This window comes from Orcinus orca, chromosome 21, assembly GCF_937001465.1.
Source record: "Orcinus orca chromosome 21, mOrcOrc1.1, whole genome shotgun sequence".
Classification (NCBI taxonomy): Eukaryota; Metazoa; Chordata; class Mammalia; order Artiodactyla; family Delphinidae; genus Orcinus; species Orcinus orca.
Window position 1 is genome coordinate 21,734,665 of NC_064579.1, and position 21,424 is coordinate 21,756,088.

A 21,424-nucleotide genomic window follows, 5' to 3' on the forward strand; every position below is an offset into this window, starting at 1 on the left:
GCTACACAAAAGCAGATCCTGATGGGGATGTGAATGCTGGAGACGGGCCCGAACTTTACTGAGATTGCATTCTTGCAGGATTGCGAAGAGGGATGCCAAAACAAGCCTTAATAAAGTACAGGAGGTAAAACAGACCAAATGAGGATCCTTCAGAATTTCCAGAAAGGGTCTTTAAAGCTTATAGGCAACATACAAAGAGAACTTATAAACGTCAGAGTGACCAGTTTTGGTCAGAGTGCACCCAGTATACAGAAGAAACTGCAAAAGATGGAAGGGCCTTTAGGAATGTCTATGTCTTGACCTGTTGAAACTGCCTTTAAAGTTTCTAATGGCGGAGACCAGGTTCAGGAGAAAAGGGAACAATGGAGAATGAAAGAGGCTGCTCTGCGGGCGGCTACCTTAACACCAGGAAGAGCTGGATGGAATCAAGGACTCTCACAAGGGACTCGGCAAAAGCTTCCGCTCAAACGGGCACCCAATAGCCGGACTCCGCCAGTGTGCATATTGCAAACAGGAGGGACACTGGAAAAGAGGGTCCCGTCCTAAGTAAGCCTCTTGAAGGTAAACAGCTGGCACATCGGATGCCCGAGCTGAGAATGACAGTGACCAAGAATGCCAGGCCCTAGGGGTTCCTTTAAATCTTGTGAAGTCCATCATTTCCTAAGCAGAGCCCTGGATGACTATGACCGTGGGAAATTAACTTGGATTTTGCTTGATATTGGACCATTTACTCAGTTTTAAATACCTGGCTTTCTAAGCTTCTTTCTAAAACTATGTTAGTAACTGGGGTGTCCAAAGAAACCTTGAAAATGCCTTTTTTTCCAGCTGCTAAACTGTCAGTTGGGGAAAACGCATCTGAAGCATACCTTTGTATACATGCCTGAATGCCCCATTCCCCTTCTGAGATGAGATTTACTAACTAAATATCAGGGTTACCTTTGCCCCTGAGTGGACAGACATTAAAGTACCACCAGAGCAGGCTTGCGCATTGCAGGCTTTATTACTCCAGTCCCCAAAAGAACAGCCTGCAACTGTTCCAGAAGAGATTTGCAAAGGGGAGTCCGAAGACCTGGGCAGACGGGAGGCTGGGAATAGCAAAGAGCTAGGCCTATACAGCTTAGGATACCACCTGAGGTCAGCTTGTACACGATTTAAGAACAATTAGATTGTGAAAGAGACTAATCCAGTAGTCCCTAACCCATATTCTCTGCTCACTAATCTGTCCAGACATTGTTGGTTTACTGTATTAGAGTTGAAAGATGCCTTTTCTTGCATATCCTTGTTTTAAATCCCAAGAGTTGTTTGTTTTCAAATGGGAAGATCTTGGTACTAAGAATTAAACAACAGTACTGCTGGACAGTACTTCCTCAGGGATTTAAAACTTTACCCGCGATGTTTGGAGAAATCCTGGCAAAAGATTTGAGGGACCCTCAACTAAATGAGGGAGCCCTGCTCCAGGACGTGGTTGATGCTGGTTACCAGTAAAACAAAGGACACAGACCAGAACATGGTTGTTTTTTTGTTTTTGTTTTTTTCAGAATATGGTTTTGATTTCAACCTTTTTGGTTGAACAGGTCTATCAAGTATCCAAGAAAAAGCACAGAGTTCTCAATCCGTTAAATATTTGGGTTTTGAACTCTCACAAGGACAGAGAGACTTGCCCTCTAATGGAAGGGAAGCTCTAGCTAGGGCTGCAGCTCCCACCAAGAGATAATTGCAGGAATTTCTGGGAATGGCTGGGTTCTGCCGTATTTGGGTCCCCAACTTTGGACTCATAGCAAAACCCATTTAGGAAGCTCTTAAAGGAGACAATGAACATCTAGACTGAAATCATGGAGGATAAACATCCTGAAGACCACGTCCATCTTCGCGGGTTGGGACCTTATGAGGAATGCAGCGAAAAAGGGAGAAAGCACGTTGCGGGAGGAATACCGCAGTGGTTCCAACCCTGACGCTGACTTTCCCGAGTGGGCAAGCAAACCCCCAGAAAAAAGCCACGGGAAAGCAATTAAGGTGAGTGGGATTGCTGCAGTGGTGGCTTTGAAAAGTAAAATTTAGAAAGCAATTTAAATAATTTGCTAGTAACCAGATTGATTTTCTTTTGTTCTGCCTTCTCTTTGTTTCGAACCTCCCAGGCTTGGACAATTCAGTGATTAGGATTTTTCAGTCTTTGGCAAAAGTAGGTAATTTCTCTAGCTTTTGGATATGTCATCTAAAACCTTCTGTATTTGATCATGCTGACACCTTGGTTGTGCCTGTCGTTAATTTTTGACCATCCCTGACTTCACTGTGACTTCAGGTGTGCACATATCAAATTAGGCTAATCAACAAAATGTCCTGTCGTGTTTTTTTCTTGAATAAGCCAAAATTTGGTCTCCTTGTGTCCTCAGAATAAAAAACAACCAAAAAACAAAACAAAAAATGGCCCCTACCCTTGTTAGGGTTCTATTTGGTGAGGATATTGTAGAAACCACACTTAATTCTCCCAGCCTGTGTTCCTTCGATACTATCTGTTTCAGTCAAAGGTGATAATGATCAACACACTCCAATTCGTAAAAAAGTAAGACCCCGATCCCTGGCTCGCCAGTGTCCTAGGTAAAATCCCTAAAAATGAGTCAAAGTGTTCGCACGTCTGGCGTTCTGTATGCCCTCACAGTGTACATATTTGCCCCACCCCATACCTATTTGTCTACAGTTTTTATTACCGATCTTGGGCCTATGAATGCCTTGACAGTTGGTGCATAAGTGGTACTTGTTCGGGATCAAAATGTTAACTTGAAACCAGGAACAAGAGAATATTCTCAAATGAGTGCTAAATAGTTTGATTCTTCAAGCCCCTGTTAGGCCTATGCCCCTTATCAGCAGGAATTAGCCAGAGCTGTCCTCACCTTTTTTCCTCAAGAGGTTGAGTAATGATCGAAAAGCAAGGGGGGACTGAAACCGTGGGTCAAATCCACTTCACCTGCCTTCAGTAATCAAGGTGGTTTTTTTAAGACTCTCATGTGCTCCAAGCAGCATGTAGCCTAAACAAGATGTTTGCCTGAGTTGTTTTCTAGGAACTTGGAGTCAGCTGTGTGTAGTTTGAGCTGAGCTGGTTAAGACTGGATAGAACCACCGACCCTTCAACTGGGCATGCGTGTCTGTTGCTTCGTGACTTTTTGAACGTGCAGAGGGCTATAGCTTAGTTACACCTGTGCAGAGCAAAGATTCCCGCACCTTTTCCAATCGTCTTTCTCCAGGCTCCCCACACCTCCAACTGCCCGCTGCTTTCTTCTTTATCCTATAAATACCCCGAGCTCCTTGCCTTTGGGGAGGCGGATTTGAGATTTGTTCTCCCATCTCCTGCTTGGCTGCCTTGTAAACCCTCTTTGCTGCAAACCTCGTGGGCTCAGCATTTTGGCTTGCTGTGCGTTGGACAAGAGGAACATAGTCTAGTAAACAATTTGTGTCTGGGTTTTTGGAGGGAGGAAAGCCTTTTGTTGGTGGTTAGAACGTCTTCTGTGTTCTGTGACTATGCAGATGTCGTATGAAGATGAGTGTAGTAGACGTAAATTTATCACTGAGCACAGCTAGGGAACGTGTGCTTGAAGAGAGAAGACAGAGTTTGGGGCTTACACGTGTCCTGTAAGGATTAAAAATGTGGTAGTTACTGGCTATCCTTACACTATAAGTTCTAACAACTGTGCCGATTCAGAATAAGGGCTATGAGGAGAGAAGAAGGAAACCATATTGAGAGGTAATGCAAATGTGGAAGCTATAAAATGAAGGGAATGCTTTATATCCCAGAGCTCCTGGGAACGCTGAGCCAGGAGATGGACTTTGACTTATTTCTAGCCCTGCAGAGTCCAGGACAACCATACCTGTTAGGTATAGACTCATGACATTCTACTTCATGTCGGAGGGTGAATGCTTTACAGCATTATTGGGAGAAAACTTAACTTGGGTAAAACTAAACTAGGACTTTCTGTTTTGTTCTTTTCCTTTGTGGAAGGAAAAAGGAGTGGAATATATGAAGAAAATTGTTGATTCTCCGTGTCCCAAAGCAAGACACTTACAATTTGCAGCAGCTTACAACCTTGGAAGAGCTTATTATGAAGGAAAAGGCGTTAAACAATCAGACGAGGAAGCTGAAAGGTAATCTGACTTGAGAACAAGATTTTTGTTTTAATCAAATGCCTTAAACAAAGAATAACTTGCCTTGCCCTTCTCTTCTAGACTGTGGCTTTTTGCTGCAGACAATGGAAATCCAAAAGCTAGTGTGAAGGCTCAAAGTATCCTAGGATTGTATTACTCAACAAAGGAACCCAGAGAGTTAGAGAAGGTAACAGTGATTTATTTGTTTAAATCCTAGCATCCTGTGTAGATTAATATTTGGTGAGGAGTAAGTATGTAGTCTGAATATCTCTTACATTTCTTTCAATGTAAAGAAAGCTTACGTTTTAGGATCTCCAAACTCATTTCACCCTTCCTCAACTATGAATGCTGCCTTCCCTGCCTCTACCAAAGGAGACCACGGATGTGAGCACTTCGTATGCTATAAAAAGCACACATACAAAATATTCTACCATAAAAGGTAAAAGAGGAGGGAGAGTCAGTACAACCTCTTTAATCACCAATGATGGAAAACCCTTTCCAAGAAATCTTACAGGGAGAAGGAAATGAGGCGTTAAAGGCAAACTTGTAGGAGGCACATAACCCCCAAGATCCTTGTCAGATAACTGAGGAGCTACCTGGAAATCGGTTTGAACTAACTCAGATTCACTGTAGCTGAGTATTGAGCAAACGTGCTTGGACCACACGCAGGTTTTTATCCTTGGTTTTCTTTGATCCCGTTGGAGCTCCAAGAGGATCTGAGCGATAGCTGCAATCTCACATCAGCTGCTCTCCTCTCCTTGCTGTGCCTCATTACAAAGCCTTTCAGACGCTTGGTTCCTATTTCCCACCTTTTTGGTCCTTCCTCTGGAAAATCTGAAAATCCTGAAACCTGAACAGCTGAGCTCGAGCCAGTGACCTCGCCTATACTGTGGGCAGACAACGGGCGGGCTCCCCTCAGCACCCTCTCTCAGGCATGCGAAGTTGGTGCTAGTCTGACATACATTCAGGGGGTTAGAACGGTGTCCTAGAGATGAATTAATAGTACTATCTTATAGAGATATTCCATTTATAATCCACCTTGTGAATACTAGGGAATTGTGCTTTCTCCTAGGCATTTTATTGGCACTCAGAAGCTTGTGGCAATGGAAACCTGGAATCCCAGGGTGCACTTGGGCTCATGTACTTTTATGGACAAGGCATCCACCAGGATACCGAGGCTGCCCTGCATTGCTTGAGGGAAGCAGCAGAGCGTGGAAATGTCTACGCTCAAGGGAATCTTGTGGAGTATTACTATAAGATGAAATTTTTTACAAAGTGTGCTGCATTTTCCAAAAGGTAAGCTGGATAAAAGTATTTACAAAAACTCTTACTAGATGTTTATGCCAGGTCTGTTTAATAGAACTCGCTGCAGTATTGGAAATGATGGCTATTGGTACTTGCAGTGTGGCCAGTGCAACTGAGGACTGAACTTGTAATTTTCATTGGATTTTAATTTTAATAGCCACACGTAGCTCCTGGCTACCATATTGGATAGTACATCTGTTAGTCTGCAGAACTTCAGTGCTATTTGCTCTGTATACCAGCTAAGTAATCTTACACAAGTTTAACTCTGGGGGCATCAGTTGTTCTTTTGTAATCCTGCAGAAGTATTTTCTTCTTGATTTAAAAAATATAGTGAATATAAAGTGTTTAACACAGCTTGGCACATGAGAAATATTAAACTTTTTTTCCTACACCCTTAGCCATAGGTTCTATAACTGCACAATTACAATATAGCTTGATGAGGACTGCACAATAAGAATGGTTAAAAGACTCCAACACTAACATAAATTATATGGAAATTTCTCTTCTCTGAGGCCATGTACTTTCCTGCATTTACCCACAATGTACAAATGCAACAGACCTGGGTGTCCTCTAAAATGGCTATAAGGCCATGTTGCCATTTCCCTCCCAATAATGCCCTTCCCACGGAGCCCACAGGTTCCCCTCTCCCCGAGCCCAGTGTGAGGCAGACATCCACACTGAAGGATGAAGGAATTGCTTTTACCCTCTCCTCCCCAACATCATGGCCTCCAGGCAGCAGGCCACTTAAAGGTGTGGTCTCTGATGTCTCAAATCCTCTAGTGCCCATATGGTTAAAACTAAGACTTCGAACAGTTCTTTTAAAGATTTTGAAACTTTCCATGTTCCTATTTCCCACAGTATTACGGCTGATGTGGAGTTGACTTGTTTTCATGTAGTTCTCCATTGCTGTATCTGGGTTATAGAGAAGGACTTTTTATTGCCCATTATCATAGATGTGTAAGTTTATTAATGTGTTTTCTGGTCCTGTGTGACTAAAGTCCAAATTCAAGGTTGATGTTTAAATACCCAAAGAGATAGAAAAATGCTTTTTTCCCATTGTTTAAATCTGCAAAGTGATGAGTTCTTGTAATATATATATATATATATATATATATATATATATATATTTTTTTTTTTTTTTCTTTTTGCGGTACACGGGCCTCGCACTGTTGTGGCCTCTCCCGTTGTGGAGCACAGGCTCCGGACGTGCAGGCTCAGCGGCCATGGCTCACGGGCCCAGCTGCTCCGCGGCATGTGGGATCCTCCCGGACCGGGGCACGAACCTGTGTCCCCTTCATCGGCAGGCAGACTCTCAACCCCTGCGCCACCAGGGAAGCCCAAGTTCTTGTAATATTTTAAACTTAATTTTTTTTAGTGGTTATTAAGCCTGACCAGTATAATCCTAGGAAGCCATATAGTAACCACTGTAGTTAGTTCCGATTCTTCTGGTGTTAGTTGACTGTTCTATTTACCCTTCACCACAGAGCAAACAATTTTGTTCTCAAACTGGTAGAAATAATAGAGAAACCACTTAGGGCACATGGACAGTTTCTGGGCATGTTTATAAAAATGTAACTGATACCGTTTTTAATTTCACAACTGGATGTTGTAACAGGATTGCTGACTACGATGAGATTCATGACATCCCCATGATAGCCCAGGTCACGGACTGTCTCCCAGAATTCATCAGCAGAGGCATGGCCATGGCCTCTTTCTACCACGCACGGTGTCTGCAGCTTGGCTTGGGTATCACAAAGGATGAAGCAACAGCTAAACACTATTATTCTAAAGTAAGCCTGACAACAAATATAAATTGACTCAATAGAAATTTCTGGGTTTTTAGTTGAGACTTGGACATCTTTTTAAATCAGTGTTTTTATTCCTACTTATTGTGCAGATAACCTCTGTCTACCAAGAGGTTGTCAGACATGCAGCTTGTCTGCAAACAATTCTGTCATTCTTTTTAATAATTAAGCACAGATGGTAAAATTTCTATTTTTTTTAATAGTCTGTGCCTACAAGACACCTTCAGTTTATTTATTTATTTTGGCTGTGTTGGGTCTTCGTTTCTGTGCGAGGGCTTTCTCTAGTTGTGGCAAGCGGGGGCACTCTTCATCGCAGTGTGCGGGCCTCTCACTATCGCGGCCTTTCTTATTGCGGAGCACAGGCTCCAGACGCGCAGGCTCAGTAGTTGTGGCTCACGGGGCCAGCCACTCTGTGGCATGTGGGATCCTCCCAGACCAGGGCTCACACCCGTGTCCCCTGCATCAGCAGGCAGATTCTCAACCACTGCGCCACCAGGGAAGCCCTAAAATTTCTATCTTAGATGCAAATTATTCTATTTCACTGTCTGCCGCCTAAAGCCCAGCACCAAGACCTTAAACCCAAAACGTGCATGCCTTCTTTCGCCCAGAAAAGTGTGAATCTCTATTTCATTCTAGTACATTAGAGTACATTTCATTAAGGTTTCTTTTTGCATGACATCTACCACACTTAGGTGGATATTGATGAATATGAGTTAACCAGTTAAAATAAGCCTTTTCATGTTTTAATCCATGTGATCAGTTTATTTAGATAGTGAATGGATTTCACATCTAAAATCAACTGTTAAAAAGTGCAGAGGGGGATTCCTTGGTGGCGCAGTGGTTAAGAGTCCGCCTGCCGATGCAGGAGACACGGGTTCATGCCCCGGTCCGGGAAGATCCCACATGCTGCGGAGCAGCTGGGCCCGTGAGCCATGGCCGCTGAGCCTGCGCGTCCGGAGCCTGTGCTCCGCAACGGGAGAGGCCACAACAGTGGGAGGCCTGCGTACCAAAAAAAAAAGTGCAGAGGGAGTGTGTGAAAGGGAATCATGAATAGTAACTGCAAGTTTTAAAAAAAAAAAAAAACAAAAAACTGCACAACTTAGGTCCATGACATCCATAAGTCCAAATGAGAATTAGATCATAAAATTTCATGCAATGCCAAACTGTTCAAGCTGGAGCAGGGAACAAGGCAAGGAACAATTTTCTAAGTCCCTTGCCTAAATCTGATCACGTTACAGCAGTGGTTCTCAAAATTATTTGCATATTAAAATCACATGGGGAATCTCTTAATAATTCCTAAAGCTCAGGCCTTATTTCAGAAAAATTAAATCACTATCTCCCAGAATGGGACACAAGCAGATTTTTTTAAGCTCCCCAGGGGGTTCCAATGTGTAGGCAAGTTTGGAACCTAAATTACTTTGTTGGAAATTTAAAATTTCCAGAGTATTAAACCCATACCAACAAAAATATAGGAACACAGTACAAAAATACAACTGACCTGGGGCTTCCCTGGTGGCACAGTGGTTAAGAATCCACCTGCCAATGCAGGGGACACGGCTTCGAGCTCCGGTCTGGGAAGATCCCACATGCCGTGGAGCAACTGAGCCTGCGCTCTAGAGCCTGCACTGTAGAGCCCGCGAGCCACAACTACTGAAGCCCGCGGGCCTAGAGCCCGAGCTCTGCAACAAGAGAAGCCACCACAGTGAGAAGCCCACATACTGGAAAGAAGAGCAGCCCCCGCTCGACGCAACTAGACTAAGCCCATGCGCAGCAACGAAGACCCAGCACAGCCAAAAAAACAAATACAACTGACCTTTGAGATATTTACCATTATACCATTAGTATGAATAACAGCTGTCTTTGTTTAATCTAAGTGTTCTGTATATTATACCAATTTCCAAACCAAGTCAATTTCAGATTCTATGCTATCTTTGGTACCCTTTCCAAGTAAACATAGCAGAGAGCTCTGGGTGGAAAATATCCTGAAATGTGGTATATGTTCAGCCTAAATAAACAAATTACAATTTTAAAACTATTTTCCTTATGGTGGGAGATAATACAGCCCCGTTACTCAATTTTGGCCACTGGATTTTATGGGAGATACTTCCTCTAAGTTTTCTCCATTTTAAAAGTAAGCCAGTGAAGGACCTGGAATCATGTCAGATGAGGCACAATAACAAACTCTGAGTATTTTACTCAAAGACGTGAGGGGCTTCTGATAGCGGTCTTCATCAGACTGAAAGGCTGTCCTACAAAAGAGGCACTGTAGGGAAGGGAGAATGACAGCCCACGGCAGTATGTTACAGGAAAGATAAGGCCGCAGATGAAGAGACCCTGGGCTGAAAGTCAGGAGCCCCAGGCCTGGTCTCAGCTTTGCCACCCTCAGACTGGGTGACTACCCACTCCTTTCCCTCTCAGTTTCCAGGAAACCAGCAATGTATGTCCTCCTAGGAACAGTCAACGATTCTAAAGGGTTGGGGATAGGGGATTTTAGCTTAATACAAAGAATCTTCTAAAATAACTGTTTATAGGTAAAACCTTAGTTTTTATTTCCTAAAGGTGGTGACTTTTTAAATATTTATTTATTTTTGGCTGTGTTGGGTCTTTGTTGCTGCATGTGGGCTTTCTCTAGTTGTGGCAAGTAGGGGCTACTCTTCATTGTAGTTCGCAGGCTTCTCATTGCGATGGCTTCTCTTGAGCATGGGCTCTAGGTGCACAGACTTCAGTAGTTGTGGCACGTGGGCTCAGTAGTTGCGGTGCACGGGCTTTGTTGCTCCGTGGCATGTGGAATCTTCCCAGACCAGGGCTCGAACCCGTGTCCCCTGCATTGGTAGGCACATTCTTAACCACTGTACCACCAGGAAAACCCAAGGTGGTGACTTAAAAAAAGTTTTTTTATATTGGAGTATAGTTGATTTACAATGTTGTTGGTTTCAGGTGGACAGCAAAGTGATTTAGTTATACATATATCTTTTGTTTTTTTAAATTTATTTATTTACTTTTGGCTGTGTTGGGTCTTCGTTGCTGCGTGTGGGCTTTCTCTAGTTGCAGTGAGTGGGGGCTACTCTTTGTTGCAGTGTGCGGGCCTCTCATTGTGGTAGCTTCTCTTGTTGCAGAGCACGGGCTCCAGGCGCGTGGGCCTCAGCAGTCACAGCACGTGGGCTCAGCAGTTGTGGCTCGCAGGTTCTAGAGCACAGGCTCAGGAGCTGCGGTGCACAGGCTTAGTTGCTCTGTGGCATGCGGGATCCTCCCGGACCAGGGCTCGAACCTGTGTCCCCTGCATTGGCAGGCGGACACTCAACCACTGCGCCACCAGGGAAGCCCCAAGTATCTATTCTTTTTCAGATACCTTTCCCATATAGGTTATTACAGAGTATTGAGTAGAGTTCCCTGTATTATACAGTAGATCCTTATTGATTATCTATTTTATATATAGTTGTGTGTATATGTTAATCCCAACCTCTAAATTTATCCCTCCTGCCCCACTTTTCCCTTTTGGTAACCATGTTTGTTTCTGAAGTCTGAGTCTGTTTTGTAAGTAAGTTAATTTGTACCACATTTTTAGATTCCACATATAAGTGATACCATATACTTGTCTTTCTTTGGCTTACTCACTTAGTATGATAATCTCTAGGTCCATCCATTGTTGCTGCAGATGGAATTATTCCATTATTCCAGGTCTTAGTTGCAGCACGTGGGATCTTCATTGCGGTGTGTGGGATCTTTAGTTGCAGCATCCTGCATGCTGCAACGAACACCTGGCATGCTGCAACTAAAGTACCACGTCTTCTTTACCCATTCATCTGTCAATGGACATTTAGGCTGTTTCCATGTCTTGGCTATTGTGAATAGTGCTGCTATGAACACTGGGGGGCATGTTCTTTTTGAATTATGGTTTTCTCTGGAAATATGCCCAGAAGTGGGATTGCAGGATCACATCGCAGCTCTATTTTTAGCTTTTTGAGGAAACTCCATACTGTTTTCCATAGTGGCTGCACCAATTACATTCCCCCCAACCTTGTAGAAGGGTTCCCTTTTCTCCACATGCTCTCCAGCATTTGTTACTTGTAGACATTTTTTTTTACATCTTTATTGGAGTATAATTGCTTTACAATGGTGTGTTAGTTTCTGCTTTATAACAAACTGAATCAGTTATATATATATACATGTGTTCCCATATCTCTTCCCTCTTGCGTCTCCCTCCCTATCTCACCCCTCTAGGTGGTCACAAAGCACGGAGCTGATCTCCCTGTGCTGTGCGGCTGCTTCCCACTAGCTATCTATTTTAGGTTTGGTAGTGTATATGTGTCCATGCCTCTCTCTCAGTTTGTCACAGCTTACCCTTCCCCCTCCCCATATCCTCAAGTCCATTCTCTAGTAGGTCTGTGTCTTTTTTTTTTTTTAATAAATTTATTTATTTATTTAATTTATTTTTGGCTGCATTGGGTCTTCGTAGCCGTGAGTGGGCTTTCTCTAGTTGCAACGAGTGGTGGCTACTCTTCATTGCTGTGCTCAGGCTTCTCATTGCGGTGGCTTCTCTTGTTGCAGAGCACGGGTTCTAGGCATGCAGGCTTCACTAGTTGTGACTCACGGGCTCTAGAGCACAGGCTCAGTAGTTGTGGCACACAGGCTTAGTTTCTCCATGGCACGTGGGATCTTCCCAGACAAGGGCTCGAACCAGTGCCCCCTGCATTGGCGGGTGGATTCTTAAGCACTGCACCACCAGGGAAGCCCAGGTCTGTGTCTTTATTCCTGTCTTACCCCTAGGTTCTTCATGACATTTTCTTTTTTCTTAGATTCGATATGTATGTGTTAGCATACAGTATTTGTCTTTCTCTTTCTGACTTACTTCACTCTGTATGATAGACTCTAGGTCCATCCACTTCACTACAAATAACTCAATTTCATTTCTTTTTATGGCCGAGTAATATTCCATTGTATATATGTGCCACATCTTCTTTACCCATTCATCTGATGATGGACACTTAGGTTGCTTCCATCTCCTGGCTATTGTAAATAGAGCTGCAATGAACATTTTGGTACATGACTCTTTTTGAATTATGGTTTTCTCAGGGTATATGCCCACTAGTGGGATTGCTTGTCATATGGTAGTTCTATTTGTAGTTTTTTAAGGAACTTCCATACTGTTCTCCATAGTGGCTGTACCAATTCACATTCCCACCAGCAGTGCAGGAGTGTTCCCTTTTCTCCACACCTCTTCCAGCATTTACTGTTTCTAGATTTTTTGATGACGGCCATTCTGACTGGTGTGAGATGATATCTCATTGTAGTTTTGATTTGCATTTCTCTAATGATTAATGATGTTGAGTATTCTTTCATGTGTTTGTTGGCAATCTGTATATCTTTTTTTTTTTTTTTTCTGTGGTACGCAGGCCTCTTACTGTTGTGGCCTCGGCAGGCGGACTCTCACCCACTGCGCCACCAGGGAAGCCCTGCAATCTGTATATCTTATTGGAGAAATGTCTATATAGGGCTTCTGCCCATTTTTGGATTGGGTTCTTTGTTTTTTTGTTATTGAGCTACATGAGCTGCTTGTAAATTTTGGAGATTAATCCTTTCTCAGTTGCTTCATTTGCAAATATTTTATCCCATTCTGAGTGTTATCTTTTGGTCTTGTTTATGGTTTCCTTTGCTGTGCAAAAGCTTTGAAGTTTCATTAGATCCCATTTGTTTATTTTTGTTTTTATTTCCATTTCTCTAGCAGGTGGGTCAAAAAGGATCTTGCTGTGATGTATGTCATAGAGTGTTCTGCCTATGTTTTCCTCTAAGAGTTTGATGGTTTCTGGCCTTACATTTAGGTCTTTAATCCATTTTGAGCTTATTTTTGTGTATGGTGTTAGGGAGTGTTCTAATCTCATACTTTTACATGTACCTGTCCAGTTTTCCCAGCACCATTTATTGAAGAGGCTGTCCTTTCTCCACTGTACATTCCTGCTTCCTTTATCAAAGATAAGGTGACCATATATGCGTGGGCTTATCTCTGGGCTTTCTATCCTGTTCCATTGATTTATATTTCTGTTTTTGTGCCAGGACCACACTGTCTTGATTACTGTAGTTTTGTAGAATAGTCTGAAGTCAGGGAGCCTGATTCTTCCAACTCCGTTTTTCGTTCTCAAGATTGCTTTGGCTATTCGGGGTCTTTTGTGTTTCCATACAAATTGTGAAATTTTTTGTTCTAGTTCTGTGAAAAATGCCAGTGGTAGTTTGATAGGGATTGCATTGAGTCTGTAGATTGCTTTGGGTAGTAGAGTCATTTTCACAATGTTGATTCTTCCAATCCAAGAACATGGTATATCTCTCCATCTATTTGTATCATCTTTAATTTCTTTCATCAGTGTCTTATAATTTTCTGCATACAGGTCTTTTGTCTCCTTAGGTAGGTTTATTCCTAGATATTTTATTCTTTCTGTTGCCATGGTAAATGGGAGTGTTAATTTCACTTTCATATTTTTCATCATTAGTGTATAGGAATGCCAGAGATTTCTGTGCATTAATTTTGTATCCTGCAACTTTACCAAATTCATTGATTAGCTCTAGTAGTTTTCTGGTAGCATCTTTAGGATTCTCTATGTATAGAATATGTTATCTGCAAATAGTGACATTTACTTCTTCTTTTCTGCTTTGGATTACTTTTACTGCCTTTTCTTCTCTGATTGCTGTGGCTAAAACTTCTAAAACTATGTTGAATAAGTGGTGAGAGTGGGCAACCTTGTCTTGTTCCTGATCTTAGTGAAAATGCTTTCAGTTTTTCACCATTGCGGACAATGTTGGCTGTGGGTTTGTCATATATGGCCTTTATTATGTTGAGGAAAGTTCCCTCTGTGCCTACTTTCTGGAGGATTTTTATCATAAATGGGTGTTGAATTTTGTCAAAAGCTTTTTCTGCATCGATTGAGATGGTCATATGGTTTTTCTCCTTCAATTTGTTAATATGGTGTATCACGTTGATTGATTTGCGTATATTGAAGAGTCCTTGCATTCCTGGAATAAACCCCACTTGTTCATGGTGCATGATCCTTTTAATGTGCTGCTGGATTCTGTTTCCTAGTATTTTGTTGAGGATTTTTGCATCTATGTTCATCAGAGATATTGGCCTGTAGTTTTCTTTCTTTGTGATATCCTTGTCTGGTTTTGGTATCAGGGTGATGGTGGCCTCGTAGAATGAGTTTGGGAGTGTTCCTCCCTCTGCTATATTTTGGAAGAGTTTGAGAAGGATAGGTGTTAGCTCTTCTGTAAATGTTTGATGGAATTCACCTGTGAAGCCATCTGGTCCTGGGCTTTTGTTTGTTGGAAGATTTTTAATCACAGTTTCAATTTCAGTGCTTGTGATTGGTCTGTTCATATTTTCTATTTCTTCCTGATTCAGTCTTGGCAGGTTGTGCATTTCTACGAATTTGACCATTTCTTCCAGGTTGTCCATTTTATTGGCATAGAGTTGCTTGTAGTAATCTCTCATGATCTTTTGTATTTCTGCAGTGTCAGTTGTTACTTCTTTTGGATTTCTAATTCTATTGATTTGAGTCTTCTCCCTTTTTTTCTTCATGAGTCTGGCTAATAGTTTATCAATTTTGTTTATCTTCTTCAAAGAACCAGCTTTTAGTTTTATTGATCTTTGCTATTGTTTCCTTCATTTCTTTTTTATTTATTTCTGATCTGATCTTTCTTTCCTTCTGCTAACTTTGGGGGGTTTTTGTTCTTTCTCTAATTGCTTTAGGTGTGCAAGGTTAGGTTGTTTATTCAAGATGTTTCTTCTTTCTTAAGGTGGGATTTTATTGCTATAAACTTCCCCCTTAGAACTGCTTTTGCTGCATCCCATAGGTTTTGGGTCGTTGTGTCTCCATTGTCATTTTTTTCTAGGTATGTTTTGATTTCCTCTTTGAATTCATCAGTGATCACTTCGTTATTAAGTAGTGTATTGTTTAGCCTCCAAGTGTTTGTATTTTTTACAGATCTTTTCCTGTAATTGATATCTAGTCTCATAGCGTGGTTGGAGAAGATACTTGATACAATTTCAATTTTCTTAAATTTACCAAGGCTTGATTTGTAACCCAGAATATGATCTATCCTGGAGAATGTTCCATGAGCACTTGAGAAAAATGTGTATTCTGTTATTTTTGGATGGAATGTCCTATAAATATCAATTAAGTCCATCTTGTTTAATGTATCATTTAAAGCTTGTGTTTCCTTATTTTTTTTTATTTTGGATGATCTGTCCATTGGTGAAAGTAGGGTGTTAAAGTCCCCTACTATGAATGTGTTACTGTCGATTTCCCCTTTTATGGCTGTTAGTATTTGCCTTATGTATTGAGGTGCTCTGATGTTGGGTGCATAAATATTTACAATTGTTATATCTTCTTCTTGGATTGATCCTTTGATCATTAGGTAGTGTCCTTTGTCTCTGGTAATAGTCTTTATTTTAAAGTCTATTTTGTCTGATATGAGAACTGCTACTCCAGCTTTCTTTTGATTTCCATTTGCATGGAATATCTTTTTCCATCCCCTCACTTTCCGTCTGTATGTGTCCCTAGGTCTGAAGTGGGTCTCTTGTAGACAGCAGTTGTTACTTCTCCTTTTGGATTTCTTGAAGTGGGTCTTGTTTTTGTATCCATTCAGCCAGTCTGTGTCTTTTGGTGGGAGCATTTAATCCATTTACATTTAAGGTAATTATCAATATATGTTCCTATTTCCATTTTCTTAATTGTTTTGGGTTTGTTATTGTAGGTCTTTTCCTTGTCTTGTGTTTCTTGCCTGGAGAAGTTCCTTTAGCATTTGTTGTAGAGCTGGTTTGGTGGTGCTGAACTCTCTCAGCTTTTGCTTGTCTGTAAAGGTTTTAATTTCTCCATCAAATCTGAATGAGATCCTTGCTGGGTAGAGTAATCTTGGTTGTAGGTTTTTCTCCATCATCACTTTAAATATGTCCTGCCAGTCCCTTCTGGCTTGCAGAGTTTCTGCTGAAAGATCAGCTGTTAACCTTATGGGGATTCCCTTGTGTGTTATTTGTTGTTTTTCCCTTGCTGCTTTTAATATGTTTTCTTTGTATTTAAATTTTGACAGTTTGATTAGTATGTGTCTTGGCGTGTTTCTCCTTGGATTTATCCTGTATGGGACTCTCTGTGCTTCCTGGACTTGATTAACTATTTCCTTTCCCATATTAGGGAAGTTTTCAACTATAATCTCTTCAAATATTTTCTCAGTCCCTTTCTTTTTCTCTTCTTCTTCTGGGATCCCTATAATTTGAATGTTGGTGCGTTTAATGTTGTCCCAGAGGTCTCTGAGACTGTCCTCAGTTCTTTTCATTCTTTTTTCTTTATTCTGCTCTGCAGTAGTTATTTCCACTATTTTATCTTCCAGGTCACTTATCCGTTCTTCTGCCTCAGTTATTCTGCTATTGAACCCTTCTAGAGTATTTTTAATTTCATTTATTGTGTTGTTCATCGTTGCTTCTTTTCTCTTTAGTTCTTCTAGGTCCTTGTTAAATGTTTCTTGCATTTTCTCTATTCTAGTTCCAAGATTTTGGATCATCTTTACTATCATTATTCTGAATTGTTTTTCAGGTAGACTGCCTATTTCCTCTTCATTTGTTAGGTCTGGTGGGTTTTTATCTTGCTCCATCTGCTGTGTGTTTTTCTGTCTTCTCATTTTGCTTATCTTACTACGTTTGGGGTCTCCTTTTTGCAGGCTGCAGGTTCGTAGTTCCTGTTGTTTTGGGTGTCTGTCGCCAGTGGTTAAAGTTGGTTCAGTGGGTTGTGTAGGCTTCCTGGTGGAGGGCACTAGTGCCTGTGTTCTGGTGGATGAGGCTGGATCTTGTCTTTCTGGTGGGGAGGTCCACGTCTGGTGGTGTGTTTTGGGGGTGTCTATGGACTTATTATCATTTTGGGCAGCCTCTCTGCTAATGGATGGGGTTGTGTTCCTGTCTTGCTAGTTGTTTGGCATAGGATGTCCAGCACTGTAGCTTGCTGGTCATTGAGTGAAGCTGGGTGCTGGTGTTGAGATGGAGATCTCTGGGAGATTTTCGCCATTTGATATTATGTGGAGCTGGGAGGTCTCTCATGGACCAGTGTTCTGAAGTTGGCTCTCCCACCTCAGAGGCACAGCACTGACTCCTGGCTGCAGCACCAAGAGCCTTTCATCCACATGGCTCAGAATAAAAGGGAGAAAAAGTAAAAAGAAAGAAAGAGGATAAAATAAAGTATGATAAAATAAAGTTATTAAAAGATAAAAAATAATTATTAAGAAAAATTTTAAGTAAAAAAAAAAAGACGGACACAACCCTAGGACAAATGGTGAAAGCAAAGCTATACAGACAGAATCTCACACAGAAGCATACACATACACACTCACAAAAAGAGGAAAAGGGGGAAAAATAATGTATTGCTCTCAAAGTCCACCTCCTCAATTTGGGATGATTTGTTGTCTATTCAGGTATTCCACAGATGCAGGGTACATCATGTTGATTGTGGAGATTTAATCCACTGCTCCTGAGGCTGCTGGGAGAAATTTCCCTTTCTTTTCTTTGTTCGCACAGCTCCCGGGGGTTCAGTTTAGGATTTGGCCCCGCAACTGCGTGTAGGTTGCCGGAGGGCGTGTGTTCTTCGCTCAGACAGGACGGGGTTAAAGGAGCCGCTGATTCGGGGGCTCTGGCTCACTCAGGCGGGGGAGGGAGGGGTACGGATGCGGGGCAAGCCTGCGGCGGCAGAGCCCAGCATGACGTTGCACCAGCCTGAGGCGCACCGTGCATTCTCCTGGAGAAGTTGTCCCTGGATGACGGGACCCTGGCAGTGGCAGGCTGCACAGGCTCCCTGGAAGGGAGGTGTGGATAGTGACCTGTGCTTGCACACAGGATTCTTGGTGGCGGCAGCAGCAGCCTTAGTGTCTCATTCCCGTCTCTGGGGTCCACGCTTTTAGCCCCGGCTCGCGCCCGTCTCTGGAGCTCCTTTAAGCAGGGCTCTTAATCCCCTCTCCTCGCGCACCAGGAAACAAAGAGGGAAGAAAAAGTCTCTTGCGTCTTTGGCAGGTCCAGAATTTTCCCTGGACTCCTCCCGGCCAGCTGTGGTGCACTAATCCCCTGCAGGCCGTGTTCACGCCGCCAACCCCAGTCCTCTCCCTGGGATCCGAGTGAAGCCTGAGCTGCAGGTCCCAGCCCCCACCCACTGCAGCGGGTGAGCAGACAAGCCTCTCGGGCTGGTGAGTGCTGGTCGGCCCTGATCCTCTGTGCGGGAATCTCCCCGCTTTGCCCTCCGCACCCCTGTTGCTGTGCTCTCCTCCGTGGCTCCGAAGTTTCCTCCCTCTGCCACCCACAGTCTCTGCCCGCGAATGGGCTTCTAGTGTGTGGAAACCTTTCCTCTTTTACAGCTGCCTCCCAGAGGTGCAGGTCACGTCCCTATTCTTTGTCTCCGTTTTTTCTTTTTACTTCTGCCCTACCCAGGTACGTGGGGACTTTCTTGCCTTTTGGGAGGTCTGAGGTCTTCTGCCAGTGTTCAGTAGGTGCTCTGTAGGAGTTGTTCCATGTGTAGATGTATTTGTGGGGAGAAAGGTGATCTCCACATCTTACTCTTCCGCTATCTTTCCCCATCCTCCCCTTGTAGACTTTTTTTTTTTTTTTTTTTTTTGCGGTACGCTGGCCTCTCCTGTTGCAGAGTACAGGCTCCAGACGCGCAGGCTCAGTGCCCATGGCTCACGGGCCTAGCCGCTCTGTGGCATGTGGGATCTTCCCGGACCGGGGCATGAACCCGTGTCCCCTGCATTGGCAGGTGGACTCTCAACCACTGCACCACCAGGGAAGCTCCTCTTGTAGATTTTTTAATGATGGCCATTCTGACAGATGTTAGGTGATACCTCACTGTAATTTTGACTTGCATTTCTCTAATCAGCGACATTGAGCATCTTTTCATGTGCTTTTTGGCCATCTGTCTGTCTTAGATCTTCTGCCCATTTTTTGATTGGGTTTTTAAAAATATATTGAGCTGCATGAGCACAATTATTTTGCATTGGCTTGGCCAAAAAGTTCATTTGGGTTTTCCCATAACATCTTATGGAAAAACCAAAATGAACTTTTTCGCCAACCCAATATATTTTGGAGTTTACAAATGATGCAACCAACAACGGATTAAATATTCTTTGGGTTGTCTTTCCATTTTGTTTATGGTTTCCTTTGCTGTGCGAAAGCTTTTAAGTTTAATTAGGGTTCCATTTATTTTTGTTTGTATTTTCATTACTGTAGGAGGCGGAACCAAAAAAATACTGTGATTTATGTCAGAGAGTGTTCTGCCTACGTTTTCCTCTATGACTTTTATAGTATCTAGTCTTACATTTAGGTCCTTAATCCATTTTGAGTTTATTTTTGTGTATGATGTTAGAGAATGTTCTAATTTTATTCTTTTACACGTAGCTGTCCAGTTTCCCCAGTACCACTTATTGAAGAGACTGTCTTTTCTCTATTGTATATTCTTACCTTCTTTGTTGTAAATTAATTGACTATAGGTGCGTGGGTTTACTTCTGGGCTTTCTATCCTGTTCCACTGATCTGCAAGTCCGTCTTTGTGCCAGTACCATACTGCAGCTTTATACTATAGTCTGAAGTCAGGGAGACTGATTTCTCCAGCTCCGTTTTTCTTTCTCAAGATTGCTTTGGCTTTTTGGAGTCTTTTGGGTTTCCATAAAAATTTAAAAATTTTTTGCTCTAGTTCTGTGAAAAATGCCATTGGTAATTTGATAGGGATTGCATGGAATCTGTAGATTGGCTTGGGCAGTATAATCATTTTGACAATATTCTTTCAATCCAAAAACATGATATATCTTTCCATCTGTTTGTGTCATCTGATTTCTTTCATCAGTGTCTTACAGTTTTCAGAGTATAGGTCTTTTGCCTCCTTAGCTAGGTTATTTCTGGGTATTTTATTCTTTTTGATGCAATGGTAAATGGGATTGTTTCCTTAATTTCTCTTTCTGATCTTTCATTGTTAGTGTGTAGGAATGCAAGAGATTTCTCTGTATTAATTTTGTATCCTGCAACTTTACCAAATTCATTGATGAGCTCTAGTAGTTTTCTTGTAGCATCTTTAGGATTTTCTACGTATAGTATCATGTCATCTGCAAACAGTGACAGTTTTACTTCTTTTCCAATTTGGATTCCTTTTATTTCTTTTTCTTCTCTGATTGCTGTGGCTAGGACTTCCAAAACTGTTGAATAATAGTGGCAAGAGTGGACATCCTTGTCTTGTTCTTGCTCTTAGAGGGAATGCTTTCAGCTTTTCACTAATAAGATGTTAGCTGTGGGTTTGTCATATATGGCCTTCATTATGTTGAGGTAGGTTCCCTCTATGCCCACTTTCTGAACAGGTTTTATCCTAAATGGGTGTTGAATTTTGTCAAAAGCTTTTTCTGCATCTATTAAAATGATCATATGGTTTTTATTCAATTTATTAACATGGTGTATCACATTGATTTGCATATATTGAAAAATCCTTGCATCCCTGGGATAAATCCCACTTGATTATGATCCTTTTAATGTGTTGTTGGATTTAGTTTGCTAGTATTTTGTTGAGGATTTTTGCATCTATGTTCATTGGTGATATTGGCCTGTAATTTTCTCATCTTGTGGTATCTTTGTCTGGTTTTGGTATCAGGGTGATGGTGGCCTCATAGAATGAGTTTGGGAGTATTCCTTCCTCTGAAATTTTTTGAAATAGTTTCAGAAGGATAGGTGTTAACTTCTCTAAATGTTTGATAGAATTTGTCTGTGAACACATCTGGTCCTGGATTTTTATTTGTTGGGAGTTTTTTTTAATGAGTTTCAATTTCAGTACTTGTAATTGGTCTGTTCATATTTTTCTTTCTTCCTGGTTTAGTTTTGAGAGATTGTATCTTCCTAAGAAATTGTTCATTTCTTCTAGGTTGCCATTTTATTGGCATAAAGTTGCTTGTAGTAAGTAGTTTCTTATGATCCTATGTATTTCTGTGGTGCCAGTTGTAACTTCTCCTTTTTAATTTCTAATTTTATTGATTTGAGCCCTTTCCCTTTTTTCCTTGATGAGTCTGGCGAAAGGCTTATCAGTGTTTATCTTTTCAAAGAACCAGCTTTCAGTTTCATTGATCTTTTCTCTTGTTCATTTCTACTTCGTTTAGTTTTGATCTGATCTTTATGATTTCTTTCCTTCTGC

General features: G+C 41.9%; 1 protein-coding gene across 5 annotated transcripts in view; it reads left to right on the forward strand.

Annotated features, from left to right (window-relative positions):
• Positions 1-21,424, forward strand: part of LRP2BP (LRP2 binding protein) — a 58,349-nt gene that overhangs the window by 28,570 nt on the left and 8,355 nt on the right. For all 5 annotated transcript variants that reach the window (XR_007474649.1, XM_049704287.1, XM_033409265.2 and 2 more), the window contains 4 exons: positions 3,992-4,134; positions 4,216-4,321; positions 5,207-5,430; positions 7,055-7,229. Coding sequence is in view for 4 of the 5 variants with exons in the window: in XM_049704287.1 (XP_049560244.1) it covers positions 3,992-4,134; positions 4,216-4,321; positions 5,207-5,430; positions 7,055-7,229 (648 nt within the window). In the remaining variant the exon portion in view is untranslated. The remainder of the gene's footprint in view (positions 1-3,991; positions 4,135-4,215; positions 4,322-5,206; positions 5,431-7,054; positions 7,230-21,424) is intronic.